Source organism: Coloeus monedula (assembly GCF_965178545.1).
Source record: "Coloeus monedula genome assembly, chromosome: 16".
NCBI classification, from domain to species: Eukaryota; Metazoa; Chordata; class Aves; order Passeriformes; family Corvidae; genus Coloeus; species Coloeus monedula.
The window spans coordinates 14,039,102-14,061,763 of record NC_138796.1 but is presented as its reverse complement, the minus strand read 5'-3'; the positions used below and the strand labels follow the sequence as shown (position 1 = coordinate 14,061,763).

At 48.0% G+C, this 22,662-nt stretch overlaps 1 protein-coding gene across 2 annotated transcripts in view; it reads right to left on the bottom strand.

Moving 5' to 3' along the window:
• The window catches only part of AXIN1 (axin 1), a 70,247-nt gene extending 48,134 nt beyond the window's left edge, over positions 1 to 22,113 (bottom strand). For both annotated transcript variants that reach the window (XM_082292041.1, XM_082292042.1), the window contains exons 1-2: positions 21,953 to 22,113; positions 18,994 to 19,965 (exon numbers count right to left, since the gene is read on the bottom strand). In XM_082292041.1, the coding sequence (XP_082148167.1) occupies positions 18,994 to 19,871 (878 nt within the window). In that variant the 5' untranslated portion in view covers positions 19,872 to 19,965; positions 21,953 to 22,113. The remainder of the gene's footprint in view (positions 1 to 18,993; positions 19,966 to 21,952) is intronic.
• Between the last annotated feature and the right edge of the window lie 549 nt (positions 22,114 to 22,662).

Below are 22,662 nucleotides of genomic sequence, written 5' to 3'. Positions count from 1 at the left end.
TTGCCAAAGAATTCCTAATCTTCTCCAAGATTAGATTTTTGTTCTTCTTAACTGCCAGCTAGACTGCAGGGGGCCAGGAGCACAAATACAAATTAATTATATCAGCTGTAATTCACACCTCTGGATGTGTTTGTTAAGTGCTTTTTCATAAGGCAGTTGGGGGGCAAAAAATCTAGTAGTGTATCACATTGAACTATAGATTTCTGTTGTGGAAGGAGCACTGCATGGGTTAGGGGGTTAGGGCTACCCTAAACCCTAATACCCCAACAGGTGAATTCGAGCAGACACAGTTTATTTCAGCTCAGGACTGTGTCCATCAACTTGCAGAGTCCAACCAGACACCTCTAAGATCTACAACAGCAGCAATAAAACAGCCATAAGGAGAGCTCATCATCATCAGTCTGTAGCCCAGAATTCAGTCCCTGTCATGCACAAGGGCTCAGAGACACAGGAGCTCCCCAGCCACTGCTGAGGGATGTCCCTGCCCACCATCAAATCACACCAAAGGAAAGCTGAAACGTCACCAAGGAAGATGCTGTTCTTCAAGGGCTGGAAAATCCCTCACCCTAACACAAGTCCTAGCGTTTCCCCTCCTCAGCTGAGCGAGCAGGAGCCTCCAAACACCAGCACTGTGCAAACAACACAGGAGAACTGTTTTGGCTGGGGTAACCTTTGCAGTATGACCTTGAGGCAAGGAACACAGGGCTGCTGGTGAGTCTGCAGAGAGCCAGCTCAGCATCCCGCTGCACCTAGAGGCAACAGACCTGCGTGTAGGGCAAGGAAGGCCAGGTAACTGCACAGTCGTTCCCACTGCCCAGCACCCCCCAGGGACACTGGGAAAAGCTTGGTCAATCATATTGGTGCAAGAAAAATGTCATTTTCCTATAATTCACTGGAAAGAAACTGCACAGTGGCTTGGTTTGCTCAGAGAATTCCCCTCCGCACAGGGTGACAGCTGAGCAAGGAGACTCAGCCATGCCCGAGCAGTCCAGATTAGTCCTGCCTAACCCACACTGTGACAACATCCAGAGGGAAAATTCCATGCTTCTGTCCTCTTCCCAGTTCCTTCCTGCTCCTCCAACCTGGGGACTATGGACAGAGAAAACCACCAGCAGTCCAGTGATGGATGGGTAAAACTTTGACAAGTATCAGATGATCAGCACCCGAAGGCTGATGGGGAGATGGTGGCCCCATTCCTGCTGGAATGGCACCTCAGAAATGCCCATGGCTTTCTGCTTTCCAGCAAACAGGGTGGCAGGGGCAGGATGAGGAAGGGGAGCACAAGTTTTAGACATTTTTTAGTTCAGTACTCCTATAGCGACCATATGCTGCACAAGAACAACTTCCAATCCAATTAGAAAAAGAAAAAAACCCAACCAAACACTAAGGACTAATTGCTTAAGATAAAAACACCTTATCTCCCAAATGATTTCCCTGACCTCTTGATGCATGGCAGTTCTCCTCTGAATAAAAACGTGAACTATTTACCCAGGGTGGGATTTTCACGAGGGCCTGTAGGTGTGTCAAGGCAAGGTCAGTAAGGAGAGAGGGTTTTTTTTTTTTTAATTTTAGGGTTTTTTTAAGGCCAACAGCTACTGCTTGGAAAAGCTAGCAAGGAAACGTCCAGGCCCTCAGATTACCCTCCCGGTCTATGAGAGAAGTAAGAAACTGAAAGTCAAACACAGGCTGAGAGTAAACGTTCCAAGTTAAATACCTCAATCAATTAGATAATTGGAGTGAAAATGCTGCTCAGTACCCCTGAAAAGGCCAGGAGACGTTAGCGACATGGCAAAACTGCAGAGAGGACAGCCGTCCTCCACAGAACACTGAGGTTATGTGGTGCTGAAGCACTAAGACATGTCAGAAAAGAAATATTCTTTCTTCAATTCGGCATTTTTACAATCAAGCAGAGAAACGCAACTTCCAGGCTTAATATCGGAGGCATGTCCTGGGCCTCCATGTGAATCAGAGCTGCTCCTTGGCACTTATCCCCAGAAATGCACAGTTTGCAACAGCCAGGTGGGTTCCTGTGCTCTGCTTCCTCCAGACCTTCCAAAAGCGAGCTGCTTTCAACAGTGGGGTTTGCTTGGGATGGCAAAGCCCTCCACGTGTGCAGGAATCCTGCAGCACCAAACCTAGGCAAGGATGGCGACCACCTCTGCCCACAGACCCTGCCTGTGGACCATCGCAGCTACAACAACATGATGGGGCTGATGCAAAGCCAAACTCTTTCTTTGCATAGCCTGGAAAGAATCCCAGCAATTTCAACGCCAGGGCAATCTCCCTGCCTGCCATCTCCCGTGGATTTTCAGCACAGCTCCTTGAAGCTGCCAAATGCCAGCTCCACACACTGCACGAGTGAGTTATTCCAACCATTTTCAGCCCTTGGTGTTGTGTGCTGAGGTAGATCTGGGCGTGAAGAAAGCATTCATTGAGTTAACTCTGTTTTATTCAGCAAGTGGAACAAATTTCATCACCCCCTACAAGTCCATTCTGTTTTCTATTTATACCGCAGCCATTTGGTGCAGGACTCAGGAGCAGCAGGAACAGGTGATGTAATGCACTGTACAAACAGCATTCTGTTCATACAGTGGGAAAACAAAGTGAATTCTCTTGGTTTCTTTGATCACACTTAAAACAATCAGATTAGAAGTCACAGATAACCCAATACATGTTGGAGATGAAAGGACTCTGGAGAAATAAATCACCCAAAGTTAGATATTAAGCAAGATTTCTCTCTCAACAATCAACTTATCTGCAGAGAGAGGAGGAATGACCATGTGGTTTCAAAATCCTGCCAGGCATTTTATTTATTTTTATAATACCATAAAGCTACTCCACCCACTTTTTCAGAATGAACGTTGCATTACACAACACATCAAAGGGACTTTATGGCCTAAATTAAGCAATAAAATAGTTGAGATTGTGCGTTATGCTGAAAATTGGCCTGCTCCTGGTGCCTGGGAGATGGAACGTGAACACCACATGTTCAGAGCACCTGAAGAAAGCTCGGGGCAGTATGGCCTGAGGTACTGAAGTGTGTGGCACTTGCATTTAATAGCCCAAGTTTGAGGCACTTGGTGCCTGTTGTAACCTTCTCTTGCTCAGTGGACAGTACCAGCTCAAGGAATGGCATGGGACAGCAGCGCTAGCATGAAGAGCTGGGATGCTGTGGTCCTTCGCATCCATAACCTTTAAGGTTTGGTTTATAGTCAAAGTTCTGTTGGAAGCTGTGAGCTTCATGGATGTGGTTCCTCACATTTGACAGCAAGCCATGCCTTGGGAAAGGACATGGGAAAACCCAAGGGAAAGGTGTTGGTGGGGCTGAAGCACAGCTGCACTTCTCACCATCTGGCTACCTCCTGCCTCTCCCACCTTGATCAAAATGACACAAAAAGTAGAAAGAAGCCTCTCTTAAAACATTTTCTGACTCATGTGCATTTTGAATCGAAAAATAACCAGAAGCTGGGATACAAAACAGTGGTGTGTTGGTGCTAGGTGTTCATTTTCCAGGTCTGCCTCATGCCCTTACAAAGAGAGGTGAGAAATTAGAGGATATCAAGAGAAGAGAAAGTTGGCAGATCCCATCACTCCAGAGCAGATGAGGGACTAGGCAGAGTTTCCATTAGAACAGCTTGAGAGGCACAAGAAAAGTCCACTTGCAAGGACACATGAGCTGACAGGTCCCACACACCCCAGTGCGTGTGTGTCCTTTCCTTCCCACTCCCAAAACAGGGTTAAAAAAAAAAAAGAAAAAAAAAGAGAAAGGAAAAAAAGAAAGAGGTTTAATTAGTTTGGGCCCTATCATGATTTTCTGTGGCCTGACTCATAGCGTTTGATCTCCCAAGGCTGGCGAGAGGTGTTTGAGCCTGCCCTCAGAGCCCCTGGAGCTCCAGCCAAGCACCAACAATGACTAGACAGACTTGAGGGCCACTCCTTCCATCTATCAATAGAGTCACTGTTGGGCAAGCTGACTCACTGCTTTCCCTGAGAACTGTTCGGCACCGGGTCGCCATCAAAAAAGCAGAACTAAAATTAAATAATTCTATATTTTCAGACAGTTAATTCAGCAAGAAGATGGTTTTTATTTTAAGGTTTTGTTTTAGGAGGTTCCCCCAAAGAAAGCTTGTGCTGCTGCTTTTGCGCGGCAGAATTGGCCAGGAGTTCCTGGAGGACACACTCAAGTGGCTTTCACTTCTCAGTCATGCTCTAAAGGCACAGTGAGGAGGATATCAAAACCCACAGACTGCATGTAAGGAAAACACACATACACAAAAGCTCTGGGAACCCCAGGTAGAGAAGCAGAGCTGTTCATAAACCAGCATGCCTTGGCACAGCACCTCCCAGGCCCGCAGTGGGCAATGAGAGAGTTTTTAATTTCCCTTTGTGTCTCTGCAACCCCTTACACAGGAGGCAGAGCCCCAGACTGGAGGTGTCAATCTATGTTATGTCTTCCTGCACCGCTCCCCAGCACTGCACTGGGTCAACACAGCCAAGCCTGGGTGGAGATAAAGGAGATAAAGGAGGGGTGAACATACCTGGTCTGACGGTTCTATTCCTGCTGTAAAACACAAAACTCACCCGGAACTTCAAAGAATTTCCCAGTAAGTTCCCAGCCTCATTTAAGTTCAATTAAGTAATAACGTTTAATGTCCCCGGCAGGACAGATGTGGCTTGGGAAGATGACAATGACAAAAGCTTCAGCATGACTGTGCATGACACAGATACAATGAGACAAGAGTTTAGACCTTGGTCACATAACATACCCCCAATCAGGTCACCCCAGGATCCAATCCATTCCCACACACGCCCTGGTCCTAGAGGAATGCTGGCACAGCTGGATCAAGGGCAGCCAAGCAGCAGATGGGACACAAGAACCAACTCCCTGAGCAGAGATCTCTGACTGGGATCAGACATGCTTTTAGTCTGCAGCAGATCAAGGTTCAGTACAACCCTATTCTCTACATCCAGGTACCACCACACACCAACGAGGATTGGGATTCTCTGTCTCTATCAGCTTCCTTCAGGCTGCTAAACCTTAATGAACTGACCTCTCTATGGTATTCATGAACATCAGCAAGCTCTACAACGTCTTCTTAAGAACTGCATTTAAGCAATTCATTCTAAATCAGCCTATTCTTCCTGAAACTTCATGCAATATGACTGAATAAAGAGATGCCACTACCTTGCTAAGAAGACAGCAGCTCTCTGAAAACAGTTTTAGGAAAGTACAAGTCAGACTTCTCCACAAGAATATATGAAGATGGTATTAAAGGTTTCCAGGTTCTTTGAAGGCCTCCAGGACCTTTCAGAAGAGACCAGTCCCATCGCAAACAGGTCATCTGATGCAATTACAAGTCGTGGTGGAGTCCCCAAACTTATCTCAATCAGACACTCTTGATTTCCTGTTTGTGGCATTGACAAATAAAAAGCTCTACATTACAGGTAATTACACTTCACAGAGGACAACAATTAAGAAATAGCCAATTACATTTTACAAGCGCAGGATAATCAAAACCTTCCTCAAATATCTAGAGTTGCAATAAGTACTTAGAAATGGCAACTCCCAACAAATTGCAGGTAATTTAGAGCAATTTACACAGATGACATATTTCCCTATCTGTGCTCAAAACCTACAAACTTGGTTCTGAAAAATACTGCAGGAATTCCCGGAACGCAGCACTGCTGATTTCTAAAAATAGTTCATTACCTATTTCCACCTTCACTGGCCTCGAAGGTGAGACGTAGGACTCTGGTCACCACAGGGTAAAGAGAAATTAACTACCAGAACACATTTCAGCTCAGGTATTTAAAGAATTGGAGGATCATAACATGCATACCAAGTCTAAACAACAACAAAAAATACCTATTCCTTTTATTTATTTGAAAAATATGCTTGATTTTAATAGTGCATAACTTGATTTAAGCCTTATAGTTTTTAAAGGAACTGTCATGTCCTTTATTTGTAACCAAGTACTGTGGCTTGCACACAGTCAAGGCAGGAGAACCAGGATCAAACAGCAATTTAAAAACCATTAAATGATGGAGAGGAAAGGAAACATGCCTTTTTCATTGGCAGCTTTTTAGACAGGAGATCTAAAAGCATCCCAAGAGGAAGAGAAGAGGAGAGAAAGATAAGGATGCAACCTAATGTAGATAGGTTGATATAGTACAGCAATTTCATCCCTCACTTTCAGTGCATAATTTTTTTGGGGGGGAAAAACGATTTTCCTTGCTCATGTGGGTTGTTGGAACTGGAGTTTTACCTAAGAGCAACGCTCTCATATTGTATTTCAAGATTCTCTGCAGTGATGGCTCCCTGTCTCCTGGCCACCAATCCAGCTGTTATTGCCATTACTTAACCACATGAGCATATGAATTTCTGCAGGGCTTGTTGCTGCAAAAAAACTGATGAAGTCTCTCAGGATTTACCTGGCAGTTAATTAAGGACTAAAATCACAGAGGTATTCGTTGGAAAGGACCTTTGGAGGAGCAGAGTAGTCTAACCTCCAGCCTGAAGTGGGACTACTGTCAATACCAGGTAAGGTGACCACTGCTGCAGTTCTTGCTGAGAACATGAGTATTTTGAGAAATCTGGTGACAGAGGTAAAATCCTGATTAGCTATGGCCAGATACTGAAAGTAGCCTTTTGGGATCTTGCATCATAGAGGCCATGGGAAGAGCAAAGAGGAAAGATTAACTTAAGGAAAGCCATCAGTGTGTTTGAAAGAGCCTGGGACAGGCAGTAACCCGACACGAATATAAACCATGGCTGCAGTGTCAGCTGGAGAGAGGGCTTGGTGCAGAAGGGTTCTCTGTATCAAAGAGAGATTGCATGAACACCTTGTGAAGGCATGAAGGGGTTGACTGCTGAATACAAAGTTTAGGCCTGCAACACTAACAGGAGACCCTAAAAGAAGGAAGAAGTTATTTTCAAACTCTATCTCTCCCATAACTGCATTGGTAACAATGTGGTTAGAAAGAGATCCCTCAGCCATTCTCCAGAACTGTTTTCCTTGTCCTCTGTGCCAAAGGCAGAGTAACCCAATGTCCTACATCCTGTTCACACTCAGCTATTGCTCAGGACTGAATATACTCCTGTTTGACAAACCTGCCTGTTTTATTAAGTAGGTAACTACACTGGTTAGATAATTTCAGATGCTTTCTTTTACAACCCCAATTTTGTCTACTTGGCATATCAATGTGCATTCATTCAATTTTAAAAGAATAACTATTTTTAAAATTCCAATTGTCAAGGAACCATATTTTTCTTCCCTGCTAATTGCCTTCTGTGGCTTGGCAACATTTTTGTGGACAATAGGTGTTCCTGCCACTACTGTCCCATCTGGAACAAGAGGTTTGGCTCCAGTCCCACCCTCTTTCTTCAGCTCAGGCTTCCAGGATGATTTCCAAAGCTGAGAAGTGAGAGGATGATGCCACTCCATACCACCGGAGGCAACATACTACACCCAAGTCCACAGCCCAAGATGGGCTACCTGGGAGGGTTTCTGACACTGCTGGTGCCAAGCCACAGGCAGCAATTAACAAAGGAAAAGAGTTGCTCGTAGCTTGACTGCTGGCAGTGTGGTTGATGGCTCTGGACAGAAGAACCTATATGAGGTGAGAAACACAGAAATCAATGTGGAGCTGACTCAGGGCGCCACCACCAGCGACCAAAACCCAGGTGACCTTGCTGACGCCAAGCAACTGCTGCCTCTCAAGCGTATCCTACCACTGGGGAGGCAAATCCAGTGAACTGTAGGATGCATCTACTCCTCTTAGCATGTGGAATAGCTGTGGGCAAGCATTGGAGGACCGCAGGGCCAGCATTCTCACTATAAACCAGTGGGATATCAGCTCACTCTCCAGAGCTCCAACGAGCCACCTCTCCCAGGTAGGGAGTGCCCAAGTTAATGATATTTGGAAAGGATAGTCAGGTCTTGAGGAAAGGGGCTCCAGCACTGTATGTAGAAATGAACAGACCAAGGTGGGGCCAGCTGGCCTTTCTGCCTAGGCTGCTGCAGGAGCAGAAAGGTCTCCTTGAGCTCTTGACTAAAGCTGGAGCTGCTGGCAGCAGGGTTTGGCAGGAGAGGGGCTAGAACAAGCACTGGAGTCTCGGCCTTCCTCAAATTTGCTCATCTATTCCAGCCACTCAGCGTGATGGAGCAGTGGAGCTTGACTGCTGACCTCTCCCTGGCACCTGGGGTGCCCTGCTGATATCTGGAGCAGAGACACAACTCGAGATGCCTATCTTGGAGACCCTTCCCCTCCTCTCCCAGCTCTGCTGTGGCAGAGCAGCACCCGTGCCACGCCTCTGGCTGGAAGAAAACGCACCCTGAACCTGATGAAACTGCAAGGCGTTGATTGCTCGGCAGTGCCACCCACTGCGGTGCCAGCTGCCCTCCCGGCCACGCGGGCACGGGCCCTGCCCTGGTGGATGTTATCTGGGCCGGTGAGTCGGGCAGAGTGCTGGGTTAGCACAAAAACAACAACAACAACAACCCCAAGGTGCTTTCAGTTCAGTGCAGCACATTTCCTACCTCTTGGCAATCATCGAGTGAGAAGCATGTGACAAACACCCCCTCTCCTCAATAGCACGGGGCTGAAAATAAAAATACTCAGTTTTGCCCAGTTGGGCAGAACACACCAGCACCTGCAATGACACAACCAGAGGAAAAGCACCGCAATTTCCAGCACCTCTAAAACCAGACTGCTGTATCTGAGAGGGATCATCCAAAGCAACTTCACTCCCTTCTTCCCCAGACCCCTACAATCCACACAACAGATTCTGCTGGAAGGATATAGAAAGAGGAAAGCAGATGCAGCCCACAGTGGGCACACAAAGCTGCTTCCCCACTCCCTCTCCACTAGTCCCATCAGCATGTTTGTGCCATCCAGCCTCTGTCATCACCTAAACCTACGGAGAACAAATCTACAACAAATATTAAAATGTGTGAGCCTCATCTCTCTGCCCATCCTAGTGCCAGCCACTGCTACAACAGATTCCACCTCACCAGTGAAAAGCCTGGAGACAGCAAGGCCAATGGAGACAAAGGTGTGCTGGGTTTACCTTTGAAGGGATTTAGATCTGGAGCACTCAACATGGACAAACTGCTGAGACAGGCATTTACTCAGGTGTATAAACATCACGGGCAGCAAACGCCAGCCTTGCAAGAATTCTCCGCCAAAGCTTAAGAATAAATTCAACATGTTTTTAAATAATTATGGATGAATCACTTGAAAAAACTTCCTACATTTTATCTTCAGTTGCTGACACTGATTGTGCAGCTGTTTTGTTTATAATGTAATTACACATTCCCACCTACTTGCACTCTCAGTGTGCAGCAGAGTACCTCAGGTAGCAGAAAACCTAAAGGCTGACATTTCCTTCTGGCCTTTGGAAGTGACAGAACAGTTAGCACAAAACTTAATTTATTTGAGGTGGGAGGCGGGGGAAAGAGAGGCCACAATTAATTTCCCTTAGAAGCCCGATGGTCCCCACCCAGAAACCTGCACACAAAAGAATACTGCCTTTAAACTGGTAGGTTAGGTCTGAGACCAGAGCGAAGGTTTGTCAACCATGACAAGCTCTGGCTTGTTTAACAGTCGACCGGAGGGTTGAAAAGTCTAATAAAACCAAAAGGCCTTCCATAACAAAGCTGCTGCCACTTAAGAAGAACATTCACACCCATTCAGCAGGGCTTTTTTCAAACATGCAGAGGTATTTGGAGCCTCCAAAGAGAGCAAAGAACACCAAAACACAGCAGCTAGAAACTGAAGCTGGAAAAAACTGAAGTGAGCAATAAGGAACACACTGGGAACAGTGAGTAACTAACCACGGGAAGAGATAACAAAAATGCTGCATGACCTCCCTCCCATCACTTGGATGCCTTTCTAAAATAGACACTGCAGCCTGACCACAAGTTATTGTGCAAGGATCACTGGGTGAAGCTGCATGACCTGTTATCTCCAGGATTACCAAAGGAAAGTTTTTCCCATGCCCATTTGGAAAGCTTCCTCTCTTCAGAAAGAGGAAGGTTTATACGGATCAGTTTTGCAGGCTCTGCCAGGCCTGGCTGGGGAAAGGCCTGAAGGCACTGCTTGGGGACAGTGGGATGCTCTGCCTTCTTAAATTCTCCAGTTGGGCTGATTTCCCCAGCCAGCAGCACTCAAACCCTCCGGGTCACAAACTTCACTGGATATATCCAGAGGGGAAACCACCACGCTGTTTTACAACAGTGACAAATCCTACGCTGCAGTGACACATCCACACATCCTTTGCTGCCCATTTCCATCTCGCTTTGCCAGCACTGGTCTGTCTTAAGAAGTTCAAGAAGCCTTTTCAAAGTAGCTTTTCCCAAGAGAAGAAAGCCAAGTTCCACTGAATGTGCAGATGTTCAGAGACACACGAAATCTCAGTATTTCCACAACAAAGAAGGCAGCTTGTCTGTCATTGCTTTTCCCGGTAGAGCCATGGACCAAGCAAGAAAAGACTTGTGGTGATGGTCTTGGTTCAGCTCTAGATGAGCAGAAGACACATGCTGCACACACCTGAGGCTGCCAGCCTACCCAACAGCTTCCGTCTGCGGCTTTGCTCAAGAAGGAACACTTTTCATTTCCTAAGAAATAAATGTTATGGCAGTCACATGGACTGAATTAAAAGTACAAAGACCAGACTTCTTAGCCAGAGACCCCAAATTTTATGAAAAAAATTAAAAAGTACATGCCCTTGGAAAACTAAGCTGAGTAGGGCCATAAGGAGAGTAAGAAGGTTCCAAGGTCATGTTTTACAATCTTTTGAAGCAGGAATGAAGCCGATGTCTGATGGAGACATTTTGTGCTGCCATCTGTACAGAGCTTCCCTTTCTCCAACACATTGCAAATGTTACAGTGCAAGAACTTGCTGTCTTTGCTCAGGCACTCTTTATTTATACACAATAAAGGCCTTGTGCAGGAGATCAAGGCTGTATTTCATCGATTTGACATGATGGTTAACCTGTGAACTTTGCCCCTGCTAATAGAATAATTTCTATTTGTTGATTCCTCTTTTGGGATCCTTGAGGGTAACAGCAGCGTCATCTCAGCTCTCATTTGCATGTCTAGTGCCAAATGGTTTTACAGCTCTTACTTCTACAAAGCCAGGACAAAGTTGATCAAATGAAGTAGCTACAGCTGGATCCTGAGTCCCCCACACCTCTCTCCATGATCCTACCTGTAATTCCTAGGAGCTCTCCAGTGACTTGGCTCTGATTCATACTTTGCTTGTGAAACCTTGGAGAGGTGATAGAATCATGGAATGGTTTGGGTTGCAAAGAACCTTAAGCTCATCTCATTCCATCTCCTGCCATGGGCAGGGACACCTTCCATTATCCCACATTTCTCTGAGCCCTGTCCAACTTGGCCTTGGACACTTCCAGGGATGGGGCAGCCATAGCTTGTCTGGTTCTTGGCTACCCAAGCAATCAATCCCACAGCGGTCCCAAAGCAACAGCCTGGACCAGGCTGGCAGCAGTGGCAGGACAAGGAAGCTCCACTTCAAGATAAATCTCTCCCAGTCCAAGAGGCTGATTGCCAGACAAGAAAACAACCAAAATTTATGACCGAAAAGGGCAAATCTGTTAAACACTAAAGACATGGTTTTCCAGCAGACCTAACCCAACCTATACATGAAGTGCTGGAAAAAAGGCAATTCCACCTGCCCAGTCATACTGCTCTTCTCATTTCAGCACCAGCATTCCTCTAAACACATGCTGGAGATAAAGGACAGAAAACTAAACCTCCAGAAAAGAAGGAAAATGAAGATGGAAAGAGGGAGAGGACTGACTCTCTGGTCTACAACAGGACAGGGAATATGTGGGGGTCAGAGGGCTGAAGGATAAAACCCAGTAGTTTCTGGTCATTAGCTCTGGAGGTAGATCCAGGGACTAACGTGAGGCTGTGCTGCTACCCAGTAGGTCTCACTCAGGTATTTCAAAGAGGTTTTTTCCTCTAGCTATAGCTTTGCCTCCCTCCACTGCTTATCATCAGGGTAGATGAAAGCTCTTAATCTATTAGCTATTTAGATCAGATGAAGACCTTAAAAAAACTGATACTTTGAGGATAGCTTGTATCTTGGGAGCCAGGGGACCAAGAAATTCCGGGTCTTACCACAAAAGTGTACTCTGGAGTCTTCAAAGGTAAAATCCAATTTCCATGTGGGTTTTATAGAATTCGGATAATCTGACTTAAAACTGCAACGGTTCTACTTAAATTCATTACTGCCTTACAACACTGAGGTACCCGGACCAGGGCTGCGAGGAACGATGGTTTTGCTTTTATACACAAGCGTGACCTGCAACAATTTGATTTCTGAGTGTGACTCCAGGCAAAGCAGCTCACTCTGGTACACAGGAGGGGAACAAGATGTGTGTCTCCAGAAGAGTCAGACCTTTCCTGAAGTTCCCTGAGCTGGACATTCGGGGCTGCACCAGTGAAGGAAGGGGCAGCTTTGAACTTGAGTGGAGATGGATGCTTCAGCCCCCAGAGGAACTCACACCTGAGCCATGTGTGTACTGCAAACTAGGAATAAAATGAGCCTTTTCACAAACAAATCACCTCAAATCCAGCTGACTGCCGTGGGAATGTGTATTTCCAAGAGCATGATCTTTGCAGAGTCCAAAGCTGCACTTCCAAGTGAAGCAGGCATTAATTAACTAATTTATAGCATTAAGATAGATGACGTCAGACATACTTTGTATTTGAGAAGTTCAAAAGTGTAGCTTTCATCTGGCATTGTTCCACTTCCAAATCATCTCTACTAACCCTACAGCAGAGCTCCAACATCCCATTGCCATGGAAGAGGTGGATAAAGTGGCACCAAGGACACTCAGCCTCACCCTTCCACGCTGCCAGGCCAGGCTGAGCAAATCCCTGCTCTCAACCAAGTGTCAAATCTTTTCAGAGAGATGCTCAGAATTATATTCACCAGCAATTTGACTTTTTAATCATTTCAATTACTGTGACTAAAACCTTTCAATCGGAACAAAACCGGGGAAAAATAACCCCTCTCCTTCTGAAGCAGCCTGCCTAGCTTAACAGACCATACCAAATTGTGAAGGTTTTTGCTTTTGTGGTCTTCACATATTTCATTTAATGCAGATAATTAACCTCAGTTTCTAATTTCAAATCCTCCACATAAGGAAGCGAAGTGACTGAATACATTCACTGACAGATGGAAAATTAAAATATTACTACAGCTTCTGCATGGCTCAAAAGACAGGGCCTTGCAAAAGATCTTTCTTCTTTTATTTGACTGATTAACTGTAATTTGCTTAATGGATTTAAGGATGAGCCTAATAATCCAATGATATATTCAGGAACCGATTTAGGATATCAGCACCTCTGTTCTGATTTTTTTTTAAACATAGCAATTTTCTGAATTACACATAGTCACTTCTGAAACCAGATTTTTCTACCAATTGCAATAAAATCAGGTCCATGATTTATTTTAAATGGCTGGTGACTGCACGACTGGCCTTGCACCAGGCAGCCACAGTGCTGTAACTTCTTGGAGCACCTGCTGAAGCCCCAAACCTAGGGTTGACCCAAGACCGTGACATGTTCCAGCAGCCACTGACCCAGCCCAGCAGGCAGCCAGGATTTTTTGGGAAGGTGGGAAGTCAACAGCTCAGACCTAACATGGGGCCAGCGTGTGCTCCCCCAGCACCCCCACACCACTCTCAGTCCCTTTTCCACCAAGCAAGTCTGCTATAACAGGATTTCACAGTCTGTCTCAATAGTTAATAAATCCAGAATCTAACAGACTATTAAAGGAAAGCATCCAAGAGGCAGTCATTTTTAAAACGTCCAATGGCAACTAATTATTCAAGGGATTAGCCCATTATAGTAACAACAAAGGAACTCTTAAAACATAAAGCCAAGTTGAACGGCAGATCAAAAACAAGGTGTTCCCACCCCGTGGCCACCTCCTGGGTGCACTTCTCAGCATCCTGGCATTGGTTCAGCTTCCACTCAGCCTTTTACCACCCCATTCTTTCTGAAACCAGGCAGAACTCAAACCAGCCTCCTCAAAATATAGTATTTCATGATCTGTGCCATTATTGTAAGCACACAACAAAACAGGACCATCATCAGGACTGGACCAGTCAGGCCACAGCTCTGTCTAACCCAGTTATGAAGTCCTCCAAGGACAGAGATTCCCACCCCTCATGCTCTGTTCCTAGGCTGTTTCATGCTCCCAAGATTTTTTTTCACCATGTCCAACATGAATCTCCCTAGTATCAAAAAAAGGGGACATAATTTCCCTAACCCAAATAAAACTCCATCACAATAAAACAAGGCTTTGTTTGCTGGAAGAGGTGAGAACTCTCTACTCATGTATCAAATTAGTGTTGAAAGCGTAACAAGCCAAAGCACTGATCCATAACCAAACACAAACACACTACTTCTTCATCTTGATTTGTGTGGAGGCAAAGCTATGGGCACAAAAGGTATTATTCTTCAAATAAAATCTATTTTAAAACTTGGCAACCACTAGCATAAATACTTTACACTGTTAATGTAATGCAAGCATTTCCACGCAGAAGTTTCATCAGCTTAACGATATATTTTAAAAAGCTGGCGTTAACTTCTGTGCAAAAACACCATCAGTCTCTGTCCTGTATATCTTACAGTGCTCCAGCCACTAAATTACCACTTAGAGCTATTGGCACCAGCCCCCCTCCCTGCTGGATTCACTGATTTCTCTCAAGAACAATGCAGAACCCAAACTATTCTTCTGCTACTTATTTTCTTTAAAACTGGAAATAGCCACTGCTCTACAAGGGTTCTAAACAGGGTTGTATTGATTACAGATTATACTGTGGGCCCAGCAATTTTAATTCAAGATAAGCATTCCCAACTTAACATATGGGTCTAACATCCAGTAGCTGATTTTTTCCTGCTAACAAGCTCCCAGGAAGCTCCGACAGCCGAACTCCAAGATGCATGTGCTGCCTCTCCAGCTAAAAGAAGTATCAGTAAGAGGGTAACACATCTTCAAATTTTCTAAACATGACCGCTCCTGCACCAGCATTTGCGATTTTGCATCCCCAGTTTTCCAACCAGTCAGTACAATTAACACCAATTCCTTCACCACCACACAGTCTTGAGTCAGAGGTGTGCAATTTAATATTTAATTATGAATGAAGCAGCCAACCTCAAAATTAGGGCTGCCAGCTAAACTTCGGCCAGCTCCTTCCTGATGCAGCCCCAGCTTCTGACCGCTGGACCGTTTATGCTCCCTAAGCCATGCAGCTATCCTGTGCCTTCCCTGAAACAGCCTCTCCATGTTAGTTTGTCATTGCATTGTCCCAGGCCAAAGGTTTTCACATCCCTCTAAAGCTCCTTCAGCTTTTCTCCACTTGCCTCCTCTGCACACCCCATCATGAAGTGCTGGCTGTGTGTTTTGGGGAGAGCTGCCCTCCCACGTGTCCGGAGATGCTGCCAGTGCGTGGGCACAGGCACAGGGACTCTCCTGGTGATTCCTACCAGCCTGGTGGAGAGCCACATTACCCACCCTTTTCATTTGAACAACCAACACTTGTGAAACATGGTGAGCTTAGTCAGCTCAGCACTGTGGAAATTAAAGCTTGGAGCCAGCTTATTTTAAAAAAACCCCAACCTCCTGTGTATATCAAAGCCCACGCTGAGAAACTCCTCCATCCGTGCCCAGCAGCTCCACCACCAATGCCCCTCGAAATCCAGCAACTGGAGACTTCACCCACCACCACGTGTCCTCTAACCACTATCACCCAGGCTTCCTTTTCAATACTGTACACTTCATGGAATGGGTCAAAACCCAAAACAATTGGCAGAACTAACCTACATCTCAGTTTGCCTGGTTTTCAGGAGAGATGAAGGCAGAGCTGCTGCCAGGTAACACCATATGCTCTTCTCACTTCCCACCACAGAAGAAAGCAAAGGCAAGGCCTGTGAGTGCTGCTCTCTGATGCTTTGGAAATGGGACAGGAGCCCCTTCCCACACAGAGCTAAAGAGAGAGCATGAGAAACCCACCCCAACAAAAGACACAACCAAACCACCAAGCACCAAATTTCCAACTTTTTAAGAGGCTGCGTTTTCCTGGAGCACTCGAAAAGCAGGCTGCAGGCAGATCTCAGGCACAGGTTTAATTTCTGCTCTCCAGCTCCGAGGAACGCTGTCCCGGCGTGTCGGAAGAAGGTTAATGAACGATTTAGCCGCCCTCACAACCACGTTAGTGTCACTTTCGGAAGCGGCGAGTTAATGCCCGAGATCTTCGGGGGTTACCCTCTTTGAAGTTCACTGATCCATAACCAATGTCCAATTAATTTGCAGGAGCCTAACGATAATGACTATTGGCCTTTTCCGACGCATACAAAAACACAGTGGGTAACAGCGATGCTTTTGGCTTCAGGGTATTCTCAAATCTGCCTGCACATTTGCACACCTTCAAAAATATCCAGCGCTAATAACAGGTTGTCTTCTGCTGTTTGAGGAATTTTTTACATTCGTTCTCCTGAGAGCAGAGCTACTGCATCAAGATTTATGAACTTTCTGCTGAAAAAAAACCTGGAGCTGATTCAAGATGCTCATTTGCTAACAGAGAAATACTTCCATTGCATTTGCTTAAATTCCTCTTTATTTAGGGTTTCCATGGAAGCCAAGGAATAGAAGTTCAATCTTGGGAAGATTAAACAGGCCCTGAGATATAATGCAAAACAGCTTATTTCAACATTCCCCAAAGAACAGAAATGAGAAATTCTTCCACACATACGCCAGAGAAAAAAGGAGGTTTGTGGAAATTTTCAAAATAAATTGGGACCCAGCTTTTCAAATGCTGCATGCGGCCATTGCTTCCTGCTGCAAGCAGCTTTGCCAGCTTCTCGCACGCTTCCTCGGGTGAGAAAGTAAATGAACAAGAAGTCTGCAGGATAAAGACGCTACAGCTTAAAAACCAGCTTGTTTAAGACAGCTATTGCTATACAATATCCAGGAAGAAGGTTAATGCAACCACAACATCTTGCACAAAGAGGAACAACCACCTCATAAATTAATATCTCAGCAGTTTTTAGAATAAAAAAATGCAGAGATTATGCAGTTCAGCAGCATCTTCCATGGCAATGCTCTGGATGCCACAGATGCTGACAGGCCAACATTTAAAATACAAAATAAATCCCTTACCTTCAGCTACTCCAGGCTGAGAAGTGCCTCCTCCTCTGGTGAGAATGGCAAACGTTTCCTTGCCTCCCTACCCCACAGGTCAGTAGAGTGTCAGTAGCTACAATGACAGGCTGTTGGACACTACAAATTAATAGCCACACATTTTCTCTGATCTCCATCCTCCAGGTAAAGATTTATTTCACGTTGTTCCAATCTCCTATGAAAACGCCCAGGACCAGTGAACTTTACTTCAAAACACTTCTATTTCACAGCACACTTCTCAAACCATTTTACAGCCTGGCGCAGATATATTCAGATAATGGGTAAAGTGCACCTTTTTCTTGAAGCTGGAGCTAAACAGCTCAGTGTCGCACACAGGATTTGCTACTTGGTCTGGTAAGGAAACTAAACACAGCTGACCCTCAAGTAAGTTATTTTCAGTGTTAACACCATTACTGCTTAAACAAAAAGATACTTAAATTGCAGACTTTTCTAATCCTTCATTTATGGTGAGCACCCAACTGCTCAGTGAAATGCACTTCACAACACATTCAAGGTTTTTATTAACTCCATGGGAAAGTCCCAAGACACTGGGATATTTTTTTTCTGACTCCTGATTAAAACAGTGGGAGCCCACATGAATTCTCTGCTTTTTCCCCCCCCCAAGGATTTCACAAGCAACATCCCCTCCTCAAAATCTGTAAGAAAACAAGAATCAAACTGAGAACATTTTGCCAGCTGAAAGGCACTGAGACCTTGTGCAGGGCGGGATGCGCTTCCAGCTGCCAGCCTAAAGGGACGGCCAAAGGAGATTAAACACAGAAATGCTTTTCATAAGGCAGAAGGCTTTGAAGAGGACAGTTCAGCTACTTCATTTCGTAATCTTCACAAAGCGTCAGATTTTAGCCTAAGCAGGTCTTAAAACAAGGAGATTTTATTTAAAAAGGGGGGGAAAAAAAAGTAGGAATGTGTTCTGGCCGGGTTCTGTTGATTCAGCAAGGGTTAGACACACACATGCTTATTGATCCCAGAGAGCTCCCTGCTAAGTTAATTGTCTGGAATTTTAACTGAGCTCTCAGCAAGTTTCAAAATCCATGTTGGCTGGAAGTGGGTGGGGGACCCAGAAAAAAACAGGCTGCAGAACTGTGCAAGTCCTACAGTTAAAAAATCCCAGCAATTACTTTCATGAAGGGAAGAGCTTCAGCAGGGCATGGTTTTAACTGCATTTGGAGATTCTGACTTTGACACCACCAGAATTCAGTGCTGGAAATCTCATATGCAAAGCAGTACCATTATCAGGGAGCACCATCAATGCTGCTTCACTCCTACCCACATTACCAAGGTGAGGGTATCTATCTCCTCTGAGCTCCCAGTTGTGGCTCATGACAATGTCTACACATCAAGTGTCACCACCAGCTGTACCTGCCCATGTTACAGTACCTGAACACTGACCTTCTGAGGTGGAGGCTATGGCCAACCTGGCACTGCAGCTTGCCCAGTCACCTGCACGTGAATGAGGGCTGCCCATGGCTCTGCACTGCCCACCAAGCCCTACCTGCCTCCAGAATACCTCCCGCAGCAGTTTCTCCAGGTGAAGAACATGCTGCAGGGATGATGTGGCACTATCAGACAGGAACAGCCAAAGACACCCTTAAAACAGCCTGTGATTAGTTTCAAAGAAAGCTTTGCACTCCATCAAACCACTTGGCAACGCCATCCTGTACCAACATGAATGTTCCCCAGCACCTATGGTCTTCCAAGGTTTCCCATCTCCCCTGTGCCAGTGGCAGCTCCTCGACCCACTCCCCACCTACCTGAACTCCCTGCCCTCGCTGTAGCGCCGGGCTGAGGCCGCGCGCTGCGTGGCCGTCTCCAGAAGCAGCTTCTGCGTGAGCCTGCTGGAAGGCGCCGAGTCCCTGCTGGCCTCGGGCTCGGCCTCTTGGTCACACTTCCACTCCTCATCCTCGTTCAGAGTTGGCAGATAACCAGGTAGCCCTTTACCTGTCCCAGACCCTGAGCTCGGATCGCTATAAATTTTTGGACTTTCCCCACCTGTCCTTGTGTATTCCAAATAAATATCCGACTTAAGGAACAAAGGGTAGGTATTGTCTTCTATCATGCACTGAATCTCCGTTTGGGCCTGGTCAAACATGTCAGGGTCAATCTGCAGTTTCATGACACAGTCTTTGATGAAGCTTTTTGTGGCCGGTTTGATCTGCCGGGACACAATGCCGTTGTTGTCAAGGATGTATTTTTTGTAAATAGCTTTTGCCAGCTTGAGTCTTTTTTCCTCATTAGACACACACTGCTCCAGCTTCCTGAAGCCACTGCAGGCAAACCAAAAGTCCAGCAGATCCGCACAGTCCTCCTGTTTCAGGAAAGTCCTGAAGAGGTTGATGCCATCTTGATCATCCAGCAAGGAGTGCAGCGACTCGGCCCACTTCAGGTAGGGTGGAGTTGGTGAAGCACTCCCCTCGGGCTCGTACCCCAAATCCAAATCGGAGCGCCTCGGTGTTGCCGTGGACGTCTCATTTCTGACCACATCACTTTTACCGGAGTAGAAACCATGGCTAACCGGCCTTGGGTCTGTGGACACGAGCTCCCCCTCCTCACCAGGAACTGGTGGCCTTGGAGCATCTTCAGTGAAGCTTCCTCCGAGGTCCAAGGGGAAGCCTTTCCCCTGGATATTCATTTTTCTGGTACTTGCTCGCGTGGGAACAGTGGGGGATGAGCACCAATCTCAAATCACCAGTATTTGTAGCTCCAAGGCAAACAAGTTTGTTTGGCTGAAACAGATGAGGAAAAAATAAGCGAGTATCACTGGAAATAAACACTCTAAGACAACAAGCTACTGGTTATGCTCTGCATCTTTACTGTACTAACACCTCTTTTTCAGCAGAATCAATGGCTTGGTAACTTCCAAGAGCACAGAATCAAGCTCAAACCAGTCACAGGCTAAAAATGACAGTTACACAATATCCCAAAACTTTACATCCAGAATTTGGCATCACTGACATAGCTGACACTATGCTAAAACACCAGCCAATTTCCCAACACTGGTGGTTTTACATGACCCTGGCATGTGGCAGCCCACATCCAAGAGATCCATACTCAGGTACCACAGGACACATGCCAACTTTTGCACTGCCACCAACTCCTCTGCACTGCCTAGCTGGACAGGACACATACCAGATCATACTAAGGCAACATGTTCTTATCTGGCCATGGATCCAGGAAATTCTTATCCTCAAACAGGAATTTAAGGCTTGTGAAAATTATTTTTAAAGAATATCCAGTTAGTCCTGAAAGCGGGGCTGCACCTTAATCAAACACAGGTGGCTTTCGTTCGCTCAAGTGACATACCAGTGCCACATTCCTCACAAATCTCTGCATTTCAGAAATATGCTGCGTCGCCTCGTCTAGCTCTAGGGGAATCCAGATGCATCATTGACCCTAATATTTTGGGCATCTGGACTGCATTCTTTCTTCAGATGGGCATGTTAGTACAGGAGCTCAGTTCTAGCACTGCTTTTTGTAGGCAAGTCGTTGAGAAAAGGTTCAGTTATGCTAATAAAATTGCATGCTACAAGCCTGGGAAAATTTCAGGTCATCAAAGGAAGATGAGAAAACCACCTTGACAAGGAAACCTGATCAAGTACCATCAAGACTCAAAAGAGTGATGAGTCAATATGGAGGATGGAAGGCATGGGTAAAGCAGGGAAGGAAGAGAAGGGCAATCCCTGGGTTGCTACTTCTGCTGCTCAACAAATTAACATCATCATTTAAAGCAAGTAGCAAAAGCCTTGTGTTACAGAACAGCCTCAGCCTCTAAGCCCCAAGTACTGCAGAGCACCAGCAGCCTCACAAATTACTCCTTGCACTGGATTAACTCAATTGCATGTAAAAACACACCAGGAAAGACACATTTTAGCTCGCCCTCCCTCTCAAAGCAAACCCCACACCAACGAACATCTTTGGGATGCTTTACCATTTTCCCCCCCATTTCCTGATCCTGGCTAACCAAGAACCGCCGTCGATGCCCTGCCTGTCCTTACAGCCCACCTGTCCATCGTGAAACAACCCAGCGAACCCAGGAGCGGCCAGCGAGGATGGCTGGGCCCCGTGCGGAGCGCGGCAGGAGCCAGCGCCGCGCTCCCACCCGGCCCGAGCCCCCGGCACGCAGCCCCTGCCCTGGCACCGCGGGACGGGGCTGGGCTTTGGCACCACGGTGCGGTTCTGGGTGGTTTTCACCCCGCTTCTGAAAGCGAGCGCAGGACTCGGCCCCCCGTTTGCGGTGCAGGTCCCTGGTGACCCGCGGCCGGGTGAAGGGGACCCCCGGGTCAGCGGCCCCGCAGCCCCACAGCCACGCCGGGCATTGTTGCAGCGGGGCGGCGCTGGCTCCTCGCCCCGGCCGGGGCAGCCCCGGGGAGCCTCCCGGAGGACACGCGAGGCGCCCGGCCGAGACGCCCGGCCGGCTCCGGAGGAGACCCCCCGGCCGCCCCGCGGGAGGCGCGGGGCCGGGCGGGCTCCGGGGCGGCCCTGCCGCTGACAGGGCGCCGCGCGGGGCCCCCGCCGCCCCCCGGGCAACTTCGCGGGACCCGGCCCGCGCCTCCCCCCAGCCGCCGCCCCCGGCCCCGCTCTCCCGCCCGGCCTCCCCCCGCGCCCGGGGCGGCCTAGCCCGGCTCGGCGGCCCCGGCGCGGCCCCGCGCTCCCGCCCGCGGCGGCCTCGGCGCGGCCTCGGCGCAGGGCCTGGGCCGGGGCCGCCTCACTCACCCGCGCGGAGCGGCGGCGGCGGCGGCCCGGGGCGGCGCGGGGCCCGGCCCATGCGGCTCAGCGGCAGCGGCGGCCCGGAGGGGCGACGGCGGCACAAAGCGGGCGGCCCGGGACGCCCATGGCCGCGGCCGCGGGCGAGTGGCGGCGGCGGGGAGCGAGAGCAGGAGCAGGAGCAGCAGCAGCAGGAGGAGCAGCAGCAGCAGCAAGCCGAGCCCCGCTCCGCTCCGCTCCGCCTGCGCCGCTGCCTCGCAGCCCGGCACGGCGGCTCAGCCGCGCCCCCCGCGCCCCCGCCCGGTACTGCGGGACCGGCGGCCGGAGCGGGGCGGAGCGGGCCCGGCACGGCCCGGGGAGGCGGCGCGGCGGCACGCGGGGCCCGGGGCGGCTGCAGGCCCCGCACCCGCTGCAGGGCCGGCCCGGGGGAGCACGGAGGTCCCGGCTCGGGGAGGCCTCAAGCCCCGGGGGCCGCAGCACGTTGCCAAGTGTGCGGGCTCGGCTCCCCGGACAGCTCCGGCACATGGCCGAGGCTTCTGGCTGAGCTTCCCGGAGAGCCCCGGCTGGGTGGACACCTCAAGCGCTCAGTGTCTCCAGGGCTCCGTCTGGCCCTGGATGAGGGGAGCCCGCAGAGCTCCCTTGAGCATCCCAGGCAGAGACAGCCCCAGAGAGACTTCGGAGACCTCCAGGGTTTCGTCGAAGGGCTCTTCCCAGGAAAG